Here is a 17500-nt window from a genome sequence, read left to right as displayed (position 1 = left end):
GTCCCCACGGGAGGGTTACCATGCCAACACCCTTTCTGCTTGTGCTACTCTGTGCGATGAGTGTGATGTGGGATTCTGGGAGACATCAGCTTGTTTGAAGGAGCAGTTCACTGACTTACAATACACTGCGTAATCATCCTGTTGAATATTTTGAAAAGCTACTCACACTATTGACTACTAGGAACTTGTTCAAATTGAAAAAAAATGACACAATCTTTCTTTTATTCTCACTAAAACCAACTTCATCACCGTCAGACAGATCACTCTCCATCACACCAGCCACCTCTTCCTCACCATGATCCTTACCCAGCATTTCCTATTCATATCCTGCATTCTATCCATATGGTTGCTCAATTGTAACCGTTTCAGCTATACACCCCTCGTCATCCTTCCTGTGACCTGTGACCTCTACACCCCTCGTCATCCTTCCTGTGACCTCTGTGCTATACACCCCTCGTCATCCTTCCTGTGACCTGTGACCTCTGTGCTCTACACCCCTCGTCATCCTTCCTGTGACCTCTACACCCCTCGTCATCCTTCCTGTGACCTGTGACCTCTACACCCTCGTCATCCTTCCTGTGACCTCTGTGCTCTTTCGGTCACATGTATCCTCTTCCTCATAAGTAACATCATCATCATCATCATCAGCTCATGTCCTTCTTTCACTTTGATAATAGCGCCGTTCTCTTCTTCTGTATTCACCTGTCTAATAACGAGTCCATATCTGTCAACATGTTCTTGTTATGAACACCATGAACACCTCTTTCTACAGGTGAACATCTCACTAATACCCCCCCCCCCCCATGGTCCTTCTACAGGTGAACATCTCACTAATACCCCCCCCCCCCATGGTCCTTCTACAGGTGAACCTCTCACTAATACCCCCCCCCCCCGGGTCCTTCTACAGGTGAACATCCTCTTCCTTGTATGATCTTCCCAGTAGCATCCTCTTCATAGTTTTATCAGCAATCTCACACAAGCCTGACAGACAGACAGACTCTTTATATCCATGGGTTAAGGTGAGAGGAGAGATGGGCCACGCGTGGACGTTTTGTATCCGAAATGAGCTAGTCCCGGAGTGTCTCCCCTGACAGAGGAGCACGGTCGCTATAGCAACATTAGAAAGTGTGTGGCAACTCCACAGACATCTCCGCAGCTCAACACACACCCGAACCTACGCACACCCATCGGCTTCTTCACACACCTGCAAGCTTACGCTCTCTTCACCTTCAAAACACACACCTTCTGGACACACTTTGTACTCGCAAAATCCCTTGACCCGACCGAACCACAGCCCGCCACATGGAAAATATAAAACAGATATGTGTTGCTCTGCATCATATCAATGGCTGTCTTCTGCGGTCCTTTGGATAAATCAGCATCAAACGTTCACCTTTGACCCCTAAACCCCACCAGAGGGGGGGGGGGGGGGGAAATAAAGGAACTCACACCTGACAAATAAAAATCACTGGATTTAATTAATAAAAATAATCAAAACATTATCTACAGGACTTAGATAAATTAATGATTAGCATGTTTAATGAAAGCATAGGAATATAGAGGCATCCATTATTGCATTACTTTACTACTTAATGCAACATTATGTGTGTTTGTCTGTGTGTGTGACGGGGGGGGGCGGGGGGGGCTCTGGCTCTGGTTTGAGAGTGTGTGTAAGTAAGTGAGCACGAGTGAGTAGGAATGTGAGCGTGTGAGAGAGAGAGTGAGAGAGTGGGTGTGTGCGCATCACTGGCTGTGAGCGTGTGTGAGAGAGTGGGTTTGTTTGAAATCACTGGTTGTGACCGTGTCACAGGCGTGACCAAGTCTGTTTGCAACTGTGGGCAAGTGTGTCTGGGAGTGAACATGTATTTGCATGCGAGTGCCTTTGTGTGTGTGTGTGTGTGTGTGTGTGTGTGTGTGTGTGTGTCTGTCTGTGTGAGAGAGAGCGCACGTGCACATTTGTGTATGACAGCATGAGCGTGTCTTGTGTGCCCACAGGATAGTGAAATCAGACCTGATGTGCGTTTATGTGTTGCGTGTGCGTGTGCGTGTGCGTGTGGAAGTCTGCGAACGCAAGAGAGCACGAGCGTGAGGAAGTGAATGTTTGGGACCAGGTGAACATGGAGAAGTGTGCGTGCGTGCGCGTGCGAGAGTGGAAACGAGTGTGTGTTTGTGTGTGTGAGCATGTGCACGTGTGCGAACAGAGATGTCCCTATACGAGGAGACGAGATAATCTGGTTTATTTACACGCTGCTGAGGGCTCATGAACGATCTGAGAACAAAAACACACACACACACACACACACACACACACACACATTCACACACTCGTGCACACAGACACACACACACACACAGACACACACACACAGACACACACACACAGACACACACACACAGACACACACACACACACACACACACACAGACAGTGGACTCCTGGGACAGGACAGAGCAGACAGGTGATTTGGCATCTGTGCTTTGGTCATAAATACTGACACGTGGTTCACTTTTATTCAGGCAGTGCTGATGCTCCGCTACAGAAGGTAGGTGTGTTGTTGCCGTGGCGTCGCCTGTGGAGACGCAGTCCCGTGCTTGGCGTGGGCGGGCGGGCGGGCGGGCGGGCGGGTTGGGCATGGGACGGGGGTGTCATCGCCCCCCTCCTTCCCTTCCCCTCCCCTCCCCTCCACCCCCCTCAGCCCTTTAAGGAACACGTTCTACAGCACAGCTGCTGCAGAACCTTCCGCTGGCACAGATTGTTCTTTTTCACGAGAACACAGAAGCTGCCCTCAGCCCACGACTCTTCATTTGCTTTCCGGGAGGACAGGATGGGGGGAGGTGAGGAGGAGGAGGAGGAGGGAGTACATTGAGGGGGGGATTGAAGGAGGTGGAGGTGGAGGAGGAGGAGAGGAGAAGAAAGAACAGGAGATTGTTGAGGCGGAGTAGAATCAGGCGTTGGTTGGTTGGTTGGTTGGGTTTCGATCCATCAGACACACAGGCAGAGTGAAGGAGAGGGAGAGAGAAAGAGAGAGAGAACACAGATTTAGAAAGTGACAAAAATCAGAGAATCAAAACATTCCAAAGTCAATTGTAGGACTGAGATCAAGTCGTCCTGTCAGAAACCCTGGGGTCACCACCCCACCCCAGAGGATCTGAGAGGCCACCCAAGGACGTCTGTCACACACACACACACACACCCCTTCACTTCTCATCTCGCTCCTCATATCTGCCACACACACACACACCCCATCACCTCTCAGCTCAGCTCGCTCCTCATATCTGTGTGTGTGTATGTATGTGTGTGTGTGTGTGTGTGTGTGTGTGTGTGTGTGTGTGTGTACGCTGGACCTGTGCCTGCACATGTGCAGCCTGAGTTGCCTGATGCATTTTTATGGGACACGGGGTGTGTGACAGACAGACAGACAGACATGCACATATTTGAAATCCCAGAACAGAGTGATTCAGGAGGAGGGCAGGAGAGGACGGAAAGAAAGAACAGATGAAGGGGAGAAAAGGAGCGGAAGAGAAAGAGCAGAAAAAGGACAGAAAGAAGGAGAAGAAAGTGGTGTAAAGATCAGGAAGGGGGAGATGAAGGAAGACAGGAGAGAAGAAAAAGGTGAAAAGAGGAAAGAAAGAGAGAGAGAGAGAGAGGGGAGGGGGGGTGGGGCGCGCAAGAGGAGGACTGCACTCACCATCTTTGCAGATAGTGCTGACCACACACACGCCGTCCTCCAGGTTGTAGCCATTCACACAGGCGCTACAGTTCCGCTCTCCTGACCCAGTACAGGAGTAACACGTGGGATCACACCTGAGAGAGAGAGAGAGAGAGAGAGAGAGAGAGAGAGAGACGAGAGAGAGAGACGAGAGAGAGAGAGAGAGAGAGAGAGAGAGCGAGAAAGAGAGACAGACCGAGAGAGAGAGACCGAGAGAGAAGAGAGAGAGAGAGAAGAGAGAGAGAGAGAGAGGCCGAGAGAGAGAGACCGAGAGACAGACCGAGAGACACAGAGAGAAAGAAAGGGAGAGCGAGAGAAAGAGAGGGAGAGCGAGAGAAAGAGAGCATGTGAGTCATAGGCTACTGTCAGGTAGAGGCTATGGTTGCAGCTGATTCTCCCTTGACTTGCACTCCCATTTGGTCAGATTAACACACACACACACACACTCACTTGCTGCAAGATTTTTGGATGTTTCCGTTCTCGGCCTTCTGCTCCGACATGTAGTATCCCACGCTGCAGCTGGACACACACTTCCAGTCCTCAAAGTAGTAGCCCTCCGCACACTCGTGACACGCCTCCATTCCTGTACCTACACACACACACACACACACACACACACAATTAGGCACAGGACCACACAGACAAAATACATTACAAAAATATATCAACATCCACACAATCAAAGATAAACATAGAAGATTTCTTTAACTTCTCACACACACACACACACACAAGACAAGACAAACAGATCTCTTCAACTCCCTCCCTCCCACACACACTCACCATATGAACAAACTACACACATATGCAATAATAACCATAAAAGCTGATAAACAGACATGTTTTGGCACACACACACACACACACACACACACACACACACACACACACACAGAGTGGAGAATGTGAGGAAAGAGCATTGTTTATGAGAGCTGAATATGAGAGCTGCAGGCACAGTCCACAGAGGCAGGGGCGTAGGAATCAAAATGAACTCAACCAACAACTGACACAAGGCTGCCAAGGAGGAACACTTAAACCATGACCACATCAAAAGCTTCATGCCAGTAAATGTGAGTGGTGTGTGTGTGTGTGTGTGTGTGTGTGAGAGAGAGACAGAGATCATGCATGTTTATGATTGTGTGTGTGTGTGTGTGTGAGAGACAGAGATCATGCGTGTTTATGATTGTGTGTGTGTGTGTGTGTGTGTGTGTGTATGTGTGTGAGAGAGAGACAGAGATCAGGCATGTTTATGATATTGTTTATGTGTGTGTGTGATTGAATGTCTTACCAGCACACGTGGCACAAGCGGAGTGGCATGGCTCGCATGCCCGTCTGTGCCCGTTATAGTAGGTGCCCGGATCACATGCCAGCTGACAGCGGGTGTCCTGCAGACTAAACAACAGGAAAGAGAGAAATAGAGGAGAAAAGGGGAGAGAGAGAGAGAGAGAGAGAGAGAGAGAGAGAGAGAGAGACAGACAGACAGAGAGAGAGAGAAAAATAGAGGAGAAAAGGAGAGAGAGAGGGAGAGAGAGAGAGAGAGAGAGAGAGAGAGAGAGCCAATGAGAGGGGAAGGGAGGAGAGGGACATGAGGGAGAGAGAGAGAGTGAAAAGATGGAAAAACAGAGGACAAGAAAGACAGAGAGGAAGTGAGGGATGAAAGAATGCAGAGGATGACTGACAAAAAAGGCATGACCTCACAGTCTGACTACCCATGATGCATTCTAAAGACTTCTGCAGATGTTTCACACAAGAAGGAAGGGAATGTCCGAGAAATCAGTGTGTGCCTCTGAAGCAATGGTGCAATAAGCAGTGTGCGTGTGTGTGTGTGTGTGTGTGTGTGTGTGTGTGTGTGTGTGTGTGTATGTCTGTGAGAGCTAAGTTAAACAGTGTACCCAGCAATATGTGTATGTATATTGCATTTCACAAAATGTTTTGTAATTTTAACAAATGCGTGTTTAAATCAGACAGTATGTAGTGTAGCAGTGGCATATCTGTAGGTGTGTGTTTGTGTGTGTGTGTGTGTTTGTGTCTTACCTAAGACCAGGCTTGCACTCAGTACAGATGCTTGCAGCAGTGCACTTCTTGCAGTTGTCTTGACATTTCCGGCACATGTTTGAATCTGCCACAAAAAAGACACACACACACACACACGAAATAAGATAAAAACATATGCAGCCCTATCATTAAATCAAACTACACTATACCACATCAACATCCAAAGATACACACACATACAGATGTGCATTTGAAGCCCTAGATGTAGAATGATTCCCAATGTTTTGCAATAAACAAACACTTCTACAATTTGTAATAGAAAAAAAAAAACACTCTTTAAATGAAGCACCATATATATATATATATATATATACACAGTAAATATGAGTGGGAGTACTCACGCAGGTCCAGGTAAAAGCCATCAGGACAGGAGGTCACGCAGGTGTTGGCGCCCTCCTTCAGGTAGAAGCCTGGTCTGCAGGTGGAGCACTGGTCGCTGCGGCTGCCCAGGCACGACTCACACAGGGCGGAGCACTTCTTGCAGCGCCGCCGGTCGTCACGGAAGAAGCCCGACGGGCAGTCAGACACACACATCCTGCAGCAGAAGAGAGCACATTACACTACTTACTCCACTAAGCTAAATCCCCCCCAGCAGGAGGGCTGTTAAACCCACATCAGACACACACACACACACACACACACACACACACACACACACACACACACACACACACACACACACATTACAACGGCTGTAACTTGGTCATGGGCTTCAGGCCTCGGGGCTTAAAACAGCCATTCTCAAATCTCTTCCTGTTCCTCCCTGTACAGCAGATGTTCCTGAACTTATCAAAAGCACTAAGTGTTTAAATAGATCCTTTAATAGACTGCAAATATAAGTCAATATAATTTGTTGTCTAAACATAGCAAAATGTTTGTCATGTCTGTATATTATGTGTAGTCTATATGTTGTGTGTGTGAGAGTGAGTGAGTGAGTGAGTGAGAGAATGCGTATGATAGCTCACCTGGTGTTGTTCTTGAACTTGAGGAAGTAGTGCAGGCAGTTAATACACTGCTGGGGACCAGGGCCTTCACAGCCACCCTCGTTGGCACACTCTGGGTCACAGGGACCTGTACACACACACACACACACACACACACACACACACACACACACACACACACACACACACACACACACACGGCAATTACATATCATAATCACCAGCACAACAATCCTCATTATCTTAGTCATTATTTCAATCAACATCAGCAAAAAAAAAAAAACATACAGCCTTTGAAAGAAAATGGCATTTGCGTGTGTGTGTGTGTGTGTGTGTGTGTGTGTGTGTGTGTGTGTGTGTGTGTGTGTGTGGTGTCAGTCTGCCTGAACAAGCATATATAAAGCTTAACTGTACACCTGCACAGTAATGAGTGACTGAGTAGAGGTCTACTGAGTGAATGTGAATGGAGATCTACTGAATGGAGGTCTACTGAGTGTGTGTGAATGGAGGTCTACTGAGTGTGTGTGAATGGAGGTCTACTGAGTGTGTGTGAATGGAGGTCTACTGAGTGTGTGTGAATGGAGGTCTACTGAGTGTGTGTGAATGGAGGTCTACTGAGTGTGTGTGAATGGAGGTCTACTGAGTGTGTGTGAATGGAGGTCTACTGAGTGTGTGTGAATGGAGGTCTACTGAGTGTGTGTGAGTGGAGGTCTACTGAGTGACTGAGTGGAGGTCTACTGAGTGTGTGTGAATGGAGATCTACTGAGTGTGTGTGAGTGGAGATCTACTGAGTGTGTGTGAATGGAGGTCTACTGAGTGTGTGTGAATGGAGGTCTACTGAGTGTGTGTGAATGGAGGTCTACTGAGTGTGTGTGAATGGAGGTCTACTGAGTGCGTGTGAATGGAGGTCTACTGAGTGTGTGTGAGTGGAGATCTACTGAGTGTGTGTGAATGGAGGTCTACTGAGTGGCGCCATTTAAAGCCGCGCCCACAAGGAGCAGCAGAGTTCAAAGTTCTAAACGGGGCGCGTGATGATGATGATGATGATGACGTCACCACTGACCGATGTACTCCTCGTGGATCTCCTCGTCGGCGGGCTGCTCCACGGCGGAGACGGAGGAGACGGAGGAGACGGAGCGGGGCTTCTCGCTGCGCCCGGAGTACGGGTGCATAGAGGTGCCATACAGCACCAGGGACCACTCCTTCAGCTTACCTACCCATGACACACGGCACAGGGGGGAGAGGAGAGAGGAATCAGATAGGGTGGTGGTTTAGAATAAAGAGAAAGGTCAAAGAGGGAGGAGGGTGTGGTATGGTGAAATCCATAGGCTGGGTGTGTGTGTGTGTGTGTGTGTGTGTGTGTGTGTGGGAGTGTGGGAGTGTGTGGGTGTGTGTGGGAGAGAGTGTTTGTGTGTGTGTGTGTGTGTGTGGGGGTGGGTGTGGAAGTGTGTATGTGTGTGTGTGTGTGTGTGTGTGTGGGAGTGTGTGTGTGTGAGTGGGAGTGTGTGTGTGCGTGTGTGAGTGTGTGTGGGAGTATGCAGGACAAGGGTAAAAGAAGCTGAGCAAGCACTGCCTGCTAGAATTGCTAAAATGAGCGAGATAAGTGGTGTTTATGACGTGGTTGTGTGTGTGTGTGTGTGTGTGGGAGTGTGTGTGTGGGAGTGTGTGTGTGGGAGTGTGTGTGTGAGTGTGAGTGTGTGTGTGGGAGTGTGTGTGTGGGAGTGTGTGTGTGGGAGTGTGTGTGTGTGTGGGAGTGTGTGTGTGGGAGTGTGTGTGGGAGTGTGTGTGTGTGGGAGTGTGTGTGTGTGGGAGTGTGTGTGTGTGGGAGTGTGTGTGTGTGAGTGTGTGTGTGTGTGTGTGTGAGTGTGTGTGTGTGTGTGTACCTGGTGCCTTCTGGCTGCGGAGCTGTGAGGGTGAGTCAGTGATCTCCAGGATCCAGTCTCCTGCTGCCTTCTCCCCCCAACAGTGTGTGGTCATGAACTCCCAGTTCTTGAAGCCCTCCATGGAATGGTCAAACAGCCTGGACACACACATACAAACGCTCATGTCAGTGTGTGATGGTCAAACAGCCTGGACACACACATACAAACGCTCATGTGAGTGTGTGATGGTCAAACAGCCTGGACACACACACAGACAGAAGCTCATGTGAGTGTGTGATGGTCAAACAGCCTGGACACACACACAGACAGAAGCTCATGTGAGTGTGTGATGGTCAAACAGCCTGGACACACACAGACAGAAGCTCATGTGAGTGTGTGTGATGGTCAAACAGCCTGGACACACACATACAGAAGCTCATGTGAGTGTGTGATGGTCAAACAGCCTGGACACACACATACAAACGCTCATGTGAGTGTGTGATGGTCAAACAGCCTGGACACACACACAGACAGAAGCTCATGTGAGTGTGTGTGATGGTCAAACAGCCTGGACACACACATACAAACGCTCATGTGAGTGTGTCTGATGGTCAAACAGCCTGGACACACACATACAGAAGCTCATGTGAGTGTGTCTGATGGTCAAACAGCCTGGACACACACATACAGAAGCTCATGTGAGTGTGTCTGATGGTCAAACAGCCTGGACACACACACACACACACACACACACACACACACACACACACACACACACACACGAGTGTGTCTGATGGTCAAACAGCCTGGACACACACATACAGAAGCTAATGTGAGTGTGTCTGATTGGATAGTCTGTGTTTTATGTGAGAGATGGATGTTTATCACGTGTGTCGATGTGCTGTGGTTGATTAAGGTTGACTAGCACGTCTTCACAGAGAGGCTGTGAGTGTTGGTGGGGGTCTGTGTTTAGGTGTGTGTGTGAGTGTTTAGGTGTGTGTGCACGTGTGTGTGTGTGTTTAGGTGTGTGTTTAGGTGTGTGTTCAGGTGTGTGTTCAGGTGTGTGTGTGTGTAGGTGTGTGTTTAGGTGTGTGTTTGTGTGTGTTTAGGTGTGTGTGTGTAGGTGTGTGTGTGTGTTTAGGTGTGTGTGTGTTTAGGTGTATGTGTGTGTGTGTTTAGGTGTGTGTGTTTAGGTGTGTGCGTGTTTAGGTGTGTGTGTGTGTGTGTTTAGGTGTGCGTTTAGATGTGTGTGTTCAGGTGTGTGTGAGACCTGTTGGCGAGCAGCTGTGATTTGGTCCCTGAGGGTGAGGTGAGGTTGATTGACAGGTCCCCTCTGCGGGGGTGTGTGATGGTGATGCGGACGACCACGTGCTCCAGGTAGATGACGTGGTGATGGGGACTCTCGGCACAGCCTGTGGCCTTGTACACCGAGCGCACCACGTGCTCCGGACGAATCGTCCTGCAGAGACACGCGTCGGTCGCACACATTATACATCATTACACCCATACATGACACATACAGAGACACTGATGGCATTTATTGACCTTTAAAGCTGCTTTGATGGAAAACTGAGGTAAAGGGTGAAAGGTCGTTGCCATGACTACCTGATCTGGCGGTCGGCGCTCTCCAGGCAGACGTGCTGCATGGGGACCTGCTTCCACCTCTCCGCCTCCCGCACCATCGCCTCCGCATCCATCAGCCCAAAGCCGTACAGGTGACTGACTGCACGCACACACACACACACACACACACACACACACACACACACACACACACACACACACACACACACACACACACACACACACACACACACACACACACACACACACACACACACACACACACACACACACACACACACACACACACACACACACACACACACACACACACACACACACACCAGTTCAGCAAAAGACTCAAGTGTAACTAATCACAGCTCACAGGGCCAATTTTCAATTAAGCTTTGCTCCCACAACCATCAAATCATTCCCACTGTTTACACAACACTGGAACAACGTTAAGGCGCTCAACATCAAGCCAATCGTGGCTCTGCAAAGCTCGCTCACAGTCAATCAATGCTCAGCATTGCTGGCATACGGCCAATCACTGTCTAGCACACGACCGATGACAGCTAAGCACCGCCCTCAAAGAACAAATCTGAGGAGGCCAGCCCTGCTCGTCATCGCCACACACACACACACATCTAGGCGCCACACACACACACACCTCAGTGCCACACACACACACACACATCTAGGCGCCACACACACACACACACACACACACACCTCAGCGCCACACACACACATCTCAGCGCCACACACACACACACACACACACACACACACACACACATCTCAGCGCCACACACACACACACACACACATCTCAGCGCCACACACACACACACACACACATCTCAGCGCCACACACACACACATCTCAGCGCCACACACACACACACACACACACACACCTCAGCGCCACACACACACACACACACCTCAGCGCCACACACACACACACACACACACACACACACACACATCAAAGCGCCACACACACACACATCTCAGCACCACACACACACACACACACACATCTCAGCACCACACACACACACACACATCTCAGCGCCACACACACACATCTCAGCGCCACACACACACATCTCAGCGCCACACACACACACACACATTTCAGTGCCACACACACACCTCAGCGCCACACACACATCTCAGCGCCACACACACACAGACACACACACACACACACCTCAGCGCCACACACCTCAGCGCCACACACACACACACACACACCTCAGCGCCACACACCTCAGCGCCACACACACACACACACACACACACACACACACACACACACACACACACACCTCAGCGCCGCACACACACACACACACACCCACACACCTCAGCGCCACACACACACACACACACACACCTCAGCGCCACACACACACACACACACACACACATCTCAGCGCCACACACACACACACCTCAGCGCCACACACACACACACACATCTCAGCGCCACACACACACACACACATCTCAGCGCCACACACACACACACACACACACACACACCTCAGCGCCGCACACACACACACACACCCCCCCACACACCTCAGCGCCACACACACACAAACACACACACCTCAGCGCCACACACACACACACACACACACACACACACACACACACACCTCAGCGCCACACACACACACACACACACACACACACACACCTCAGCTTATCAAACAACAAGAGAGAATAAAGTCCACCACCACAGTGCCGGTGTCATAACAGCTCGTCACATAGCCTTTTGAACATAACCTGCCCCAGGAAAAGGGAGGAGATACAGGAGAGAGAAAAAGGGGAAAGAGAGGAGAAGACAGGAGAGAGAAACGGGGGAAAGAGAGGAGAAGACAGGGAGAGAGAAACGGGGAAAGAGAGGAGAAGACAGGAGAGAGAAAAGGGGGAAAGAGGGGAGATACAGGAGAGAGAAAAGGGGGAAAGAGAGGAGAAGACAGGAGAGAGAGACAGGGGAAAGAGGGGAGATACAGGAGAGAGAGACAGGGGAAAGAGAGGAGAAGACAGGAGAGACATCTCTTGATGACACATGTAATACAGTGTGATACAGAGTAGACTATTTTGTTCCATATCTTCATTTTCTCGCCTCTTTTAAAGTGCCACCACAGTCAAACCTGGAAACTCCCCACCTCCACAACATGGAAGCATTCAATGTCTTATTCTGTGTGCTTATCAGCCAACTCTTGACACCTGCTTTGGGGAGTACAGCCATAATTATCCTGTCCGCAACATAATGTTTAGGTCATGGCTTTCCACTCTTCTTAGATGAAACACCTTCGCAGTCCAGACAATTAATAGGAGCATAGGAACACATATGAGTGTATGGGGATGTGTGTGTGTGTGTGTGTGTGTGTGTGTGTGTGTGTGTGTGTGTGTGTGTGTGTGAGGGAGAGGAAGGGTACCGTTGTATCCAGCTGCATTAGTCTTCCAGTCAGGCGCACTCAGATGACCGGCGCGAGATGTTTTCACTACGATGTGCTGAACATCCCGCCAGGTGAGCAGAGAACTGCAACACACACACACACACACACACACACACGAGTTTACAAAATGTCTCACTCCTCTTTGAGACTAAACATAAGATCACAGAACTACACACCGAGCGCCTCGCTCTCCCACCCTCACACATGTCTGTTATGGACGCTTTTACTCTCTCGGGATGTGGTGAACAGCACCTTTAAACAGTGGACGTGTGTGTGAGAGATGGGCTTTTTATACAGCGTGTTCAGGGCTTTTTACTCTCTGGGGATGTGGTGAACAGCACCTTTAAACAGTGGACGTGTGTGAGAGAGATGGGCTTTTTATACAGCGTGTTCAGGTCGGGAATATTGTGCCTTTATTTTGCATAAAATGTCTGCATTTGACAGAATACGGGGGTTGCTGTGGTTCCGCCTCTGTGCCGGCGGTGTAGATCGTCACAGAGCCGAATTGACATCTGAGTAAACGGCAGAGCCGGCATGGCGAGATAGGGGTGTGATGCAGTCTAGCAGCTAACCAAAATGAAGCAAGACTACGGTGTTGTCGGAACACACAGATACCACATGGCAAGCAATAACATGTTGTAAGTGATGCACGCATTTTTGCTCGAGTCTAAACATTGCTATAAATGACACTGACTTCACCTGGAATCGTTTCTCAAAGTAACAGGTAGGCTAGTTTATTTCCGAGGCGGATGTTATGGCTCATTCGAGCCCACTTAGAACTCCTCACTCCGATTTCAATGCATTTGAGCCAAATTTAAAACACAATAATAATAACAACAATAATAATAATAATTATAATAATAATAATAATAATGTGGTGATGACTCATCAGCAGATTTTTCTTCCATCTGACGGGTGTCAATAATGATGTCCAACTCTTCCTGTTTAATTTGACACATGTGCCATGCATCTTCTCGCCCATTTAAAAAGGTTTTTTACCTTTGATAGAGTCAAGGTCTCTGTTAAGTCCGTCACCATATTGATAACGATGTCAAATTGATGAAATGCCTGCCGCACCTCACTGAAGGAGGAACACGCACACTGGGGTGGCTTTACGCCGCCTGTTTGGTTCAGCGTAAACAAGCGAAGACGGGGTCATGGGCAGGATCTCTGTTTAAAAACTAGAGACTAGAGTTTATGACAGCGAGTCTGTCGAGGGTGGAGCTGAGGATCTGAGGACGTGGGGCAGAAAAACGCTCTCTGGGAACCTCACGTGGCGGCCAGATGGACGGAGAAAGGGAGAGTGCATTTCAGCAGGACAGTCTGACTGTTAAACAGACACAGCCGTCTGAGACAGACCTGTTATTAGATAAGAGTGTGTGTGTGTGTGTGTGTGTCCGCGTAAGTCAGAGAGGGAGTAATAAGCGAGTGTGTGCAAGGACACAGTGTGGGTGAGGAAACACTCATGTGTGTAATTGTGTTCGCCTGTATGTAGACTTACAGACTATTCTGCCTACTTTTAAAAAGTTGTGCTCTGATCTTTTCTTGCATGATATAAGAAAACAGTGCGAGTAGCAAGTAAAGTTTTCTTTGTGTGTGTGTGTGCGTGAGCGTGTGTGTGTGCGTGTGTGAGTGTGTGTGTGTGTGTGTATGTGTGAGTGAGCGAGCGAGCGTGTGTGTGTGTGCGTGAGAGTGTGTGTGTGTGAGTGTGTGTGCGTGAGAGTGTGCGTGTGTGAGCGTGTGTGTGTGAGCGTGTGTGTGTGAGCGTGTGTGTGTGAGCGTGTGTGTGTGTGCGTGAGTGTGAGCGTGTGTGAGCGTGTGTGCGTGAGTGAGTGTGAGTGTGCGAGTGAGCATGCGCACGTGTGTGTGCGTGCGTGTGTTTGCATGCTTACTTTGCCTCCAAGGCGAGTGCGATGATCCCGGCAGCCATGGGTGCTGAGGCTGAGGTGCCTGTGTGATTATCAGTACAGCGCTGCCTCAGGTCAGTAGTGATCTAGGGAGCGCGAGAGAGAGAGAGAGAGAGAGAGAGAGAGAGAGAGAGAGAGAGAGAGAGAGAGAGAGAGAGAGAGAGAGAAAGAAAGAAAGAAAGAAAGAAAGAAAGAAAGAAAGAAAGAAAGAAAGAAAGAGAGAGAGAGAGAGAGAGAGAGAGAGAGAGAGAGATAGATAGATAGATAGATAGATAGATAGAGATAGAGAGAGAGGGAGAGATAAAGAGAGAGGAGAGATAAAGAGAGAGAGAGATAGAGAGAGAGGGAGAGAGAGAATATTAGGGTGAGACAAAGAGAGAATGATGTGGGGGAGGGGAAGAGTGAAAGGGAAGAGCAGGCCTTTGTCTCAGTCTCCTTCCAACACCGGGCTTCGGCCATCTTGGCTGAAGGGAATAAAGCAGCAGAAGACACCACCACCGTGGGAACATCCATACCTCCCAAACTTTACCCCCCCCCCCCCCCTTTCAATCCACATGTCCACTCATGCCTCCCAGACTTTAACCCCCCCCTTTCAATCCACATGTCCACTCATGCCGACTCATTCACACTCCTCCATCTTAAAATCACACAAGGACTCGGGGAGGCCATTATGCATTTAAACTGGCATTCAATTACAGGCTTTTTTTTTTTTAGACTAAATGTTAAAACATGCTTTATAACATAACATGCTTTAAACTTAAACATAAACATTAGTTACACAACATATTGACTACAGACTCATTACGAATTGACCACATTGTGTCTTAACATATTTAACAGCCAGTTGGACAGAAAAAAAAATGGTAGAAGTGTTCTAATCCAAGTTAGGTGACAATCATGAGCGGTTTGCCATGTAACAACACTGAATAATTACAAAAATGAAATATAAAAATATGAATATATAAATATAAAAATATGACAATAGTAATGCTCAGGTTCGCATGATAAACAATCTTTACATTCTACAGAAATGAGTAGGAACAGCTACAGCAAACGCATGTATTTACAATCTAACTATTATTATTTTTTTGTGCTAAACCTGTGAAACCTAAATCTGATCGGTCTAAAGGAATGCATCTGTATTCTTACTCTTTAATTGAATAGAAGTATATTCCTAAACTCTTGCACAATCCTCAGCGTAACCACATGTTCATCTCCTGCTGTTACTGGTGGAGAGGTTCACACACACACACCCCTGTGTTCAAACAGCGTGTACACACATGGATGTGGAGTTCCAACACAGACAAAAGGAATTTGGCATAAGCATTCAAGACAAGCTGAGAGAGAGGAGAGAACGACCAGCCTCCCCTGATCTTCCCGGGCTCTCGGCCTCCTTCACACACACACACACACACACACACACACACACACACACACACACACACACACACACACACACACACACACACACACACACACACACACACACACCTCCTCCACTCACACCCTCACTCGAGTCAAACTCAGGTCACACCAGGACAAAAACATTCTCACCACCGTGTGGACATGCAACAGGCCCAATCACACATATAAACGCAGACACACACACACACACACACACACACACACTGGTGGTAAAAGGCCTCTTCATGGCTATGTCTGGGCGCTTTCGAGGTGAAGAGCACAGAACAACTCGCCAGATAACATTGTCCTGATAGGTGGTTCCAAACATCAAACAGGTGCTTTCGCAATATGCAACATACTTCCACGGCCACAACCGTGACGTTTAGCAAGCTCTTCTCAGTTAAGGCCACAACCACAACCAAGCTCTTCCACGGCCACAACCGTGACGTTTAGCAAGCTCTTCCACTAAAAAAACAGCCCTCCGGTGAAAACATGTTCATATGGGAAGATTCATATACGACAGGCCTATTTTTCCCCTGTATGTAATCCAAAGAAGCTTTGTAACTGCACTTAAGAGACTACAAGCACGGAAAGCAAAGGATGAAGACAGAAGAGTTATGGGAAATATATAGGGGGTGTGTGTATATTTAATGAAAATGTTACTCATGTGTACTAGTGCAGTCATCATCTTTCAGAAGAAGAAATCATAATTACGACATACATTTTTTGTCTCAACTCCACACAGAAACAACCGTCATGTGGCTGGGAGTCTCTACTGTTTTGGTTGGCACGGACTTGTACATAATCGAAGATAAACACACAAACACTCACACACACAGTTCTCAGCACTATTAGCAGCAGGGCTGGACGGGAGCCACGGCGGGGCCCGATTGCGTAACGTCCCGTGGGGGACGGAGTTCCATCTCGCTAGACAGTTATCCATTTCATATTATTTCATAACTCAGCCACTGAAAGCTGACGGCACGGGTAAACATTTGACAGGCAAAACTTCTGTCTTTCCCCCCCCCCCAAATATTGGCAAATAAAACAGCACTAACTAACTTTAACTATGTTAAAATAAACATCATCTTAAAGCGGTCTCAAAATGTCAGATGCAGTTTCTTCTTCATCTGTCTGATTTCGTCTCATCTCATCTAATGTTGGAAAGCTCTGTCTGAACACATTACGAACACAACGATCTAATGGGATGCCCTGTGCTCCTTACAAACAAAACAAACACAAAAGCCTCACTTCTCCTACTTGGTTGCAGCTCGTCGAGAGAGGAGATATGATGGAGGGAAACCAGGCGGTGAAGATCAGCAAACAGTCACACACACACACACACACACACACACACACACACACACACACACACACACACACACACACACACACACACACACACACACACACACACACACACACACACACACACACACAAATGAGCTCAGTGGACAAGTGGAGCTCCTCTTCTCTGCATGAGCACACTGACATGATTACCGGAGGCACTCTACAGAGACATCTGGGTGGGTAACAGTAAAGCATGCACATTTCAAGCCCCCATAGGCAGTG

The 17500-nt window shown here is 48.4% G+C and overlaps 1 protein-coding gene across 2 annotated transcripts in view; it reads right to left on the bottom strand.

Moving 5' to 3' along the window:
* Positions 1-17500, bottom strand: part of pcsk5b (proprotein convertase subtilisin/kexin type 5b) — a 40267-nt gene that overhangs the window by 10418 nt on the left and 12349 nt on the right. The window contains exons 9-21 of one of the 2 annotated variants that reach the window (XM_031571000.2): positions 14510-14610; positions 12597-12700; positions 10177-10294; positions 9842-10030; positions 8593-8729; positions 7773-7922; positions 6731-6836; positions 6107-6300; positions 5745-5829; positions 4999-5102; positions 4161-4299; positions 3690-3805; positions 1460-2808 (exon numbers count right to left, since the gene is read on the bottom strand). In XM_031571000.2, the coding sequence (XP_031426860.1) occupies positions 2693-2808; positions 3690-3805; positions 4161-4299; positions 4999-5102; positions 5745-5829; positions 6107-6300; positions 6731-6836; positions 7773-7922; positions 8593-8729; positions 9842-10030; positions 10177-10294; positions 12597-12700; positions 14510-14610 (1659 nt within the window). In that variant the 3' untranslated portion in view covers positions 1460-2692. Of the gene's footprint in view, positions 1-1459; positions 2809-3689; positions 3806-4160; positions 4300-4998; positions 5103-5744; positions 5830-6106; positions 6301-6730; positions 6837-7772; positions 7923-8592; positions 8730-9841; positions 10031-10176; positions 10295-12596; positions 12701-14509; positions 14611-17500 lie in introns of those variants that run through there. The other variant, XM_031570999.1, reaches the window with a different exon arrangement.

Source organism: Clupea harengus, chromosome 7 (genome assembly GCF_900700415.2).
Source record: "Clupea harengus chromosome 7, Ch_v2.0.2, whole genome shotgun sequence".
NCBI classification, from domain to species: Eukaryota; Metazoa; Chordata; class Actinopteri; order Clupeiformes; family Clupeidae; genus Clupea; species Clupea harengus.
Note: the sequence above shows the minus strand (reverse complement) of the source record. Positions and strands in the feature narration are given on the sequence as shown.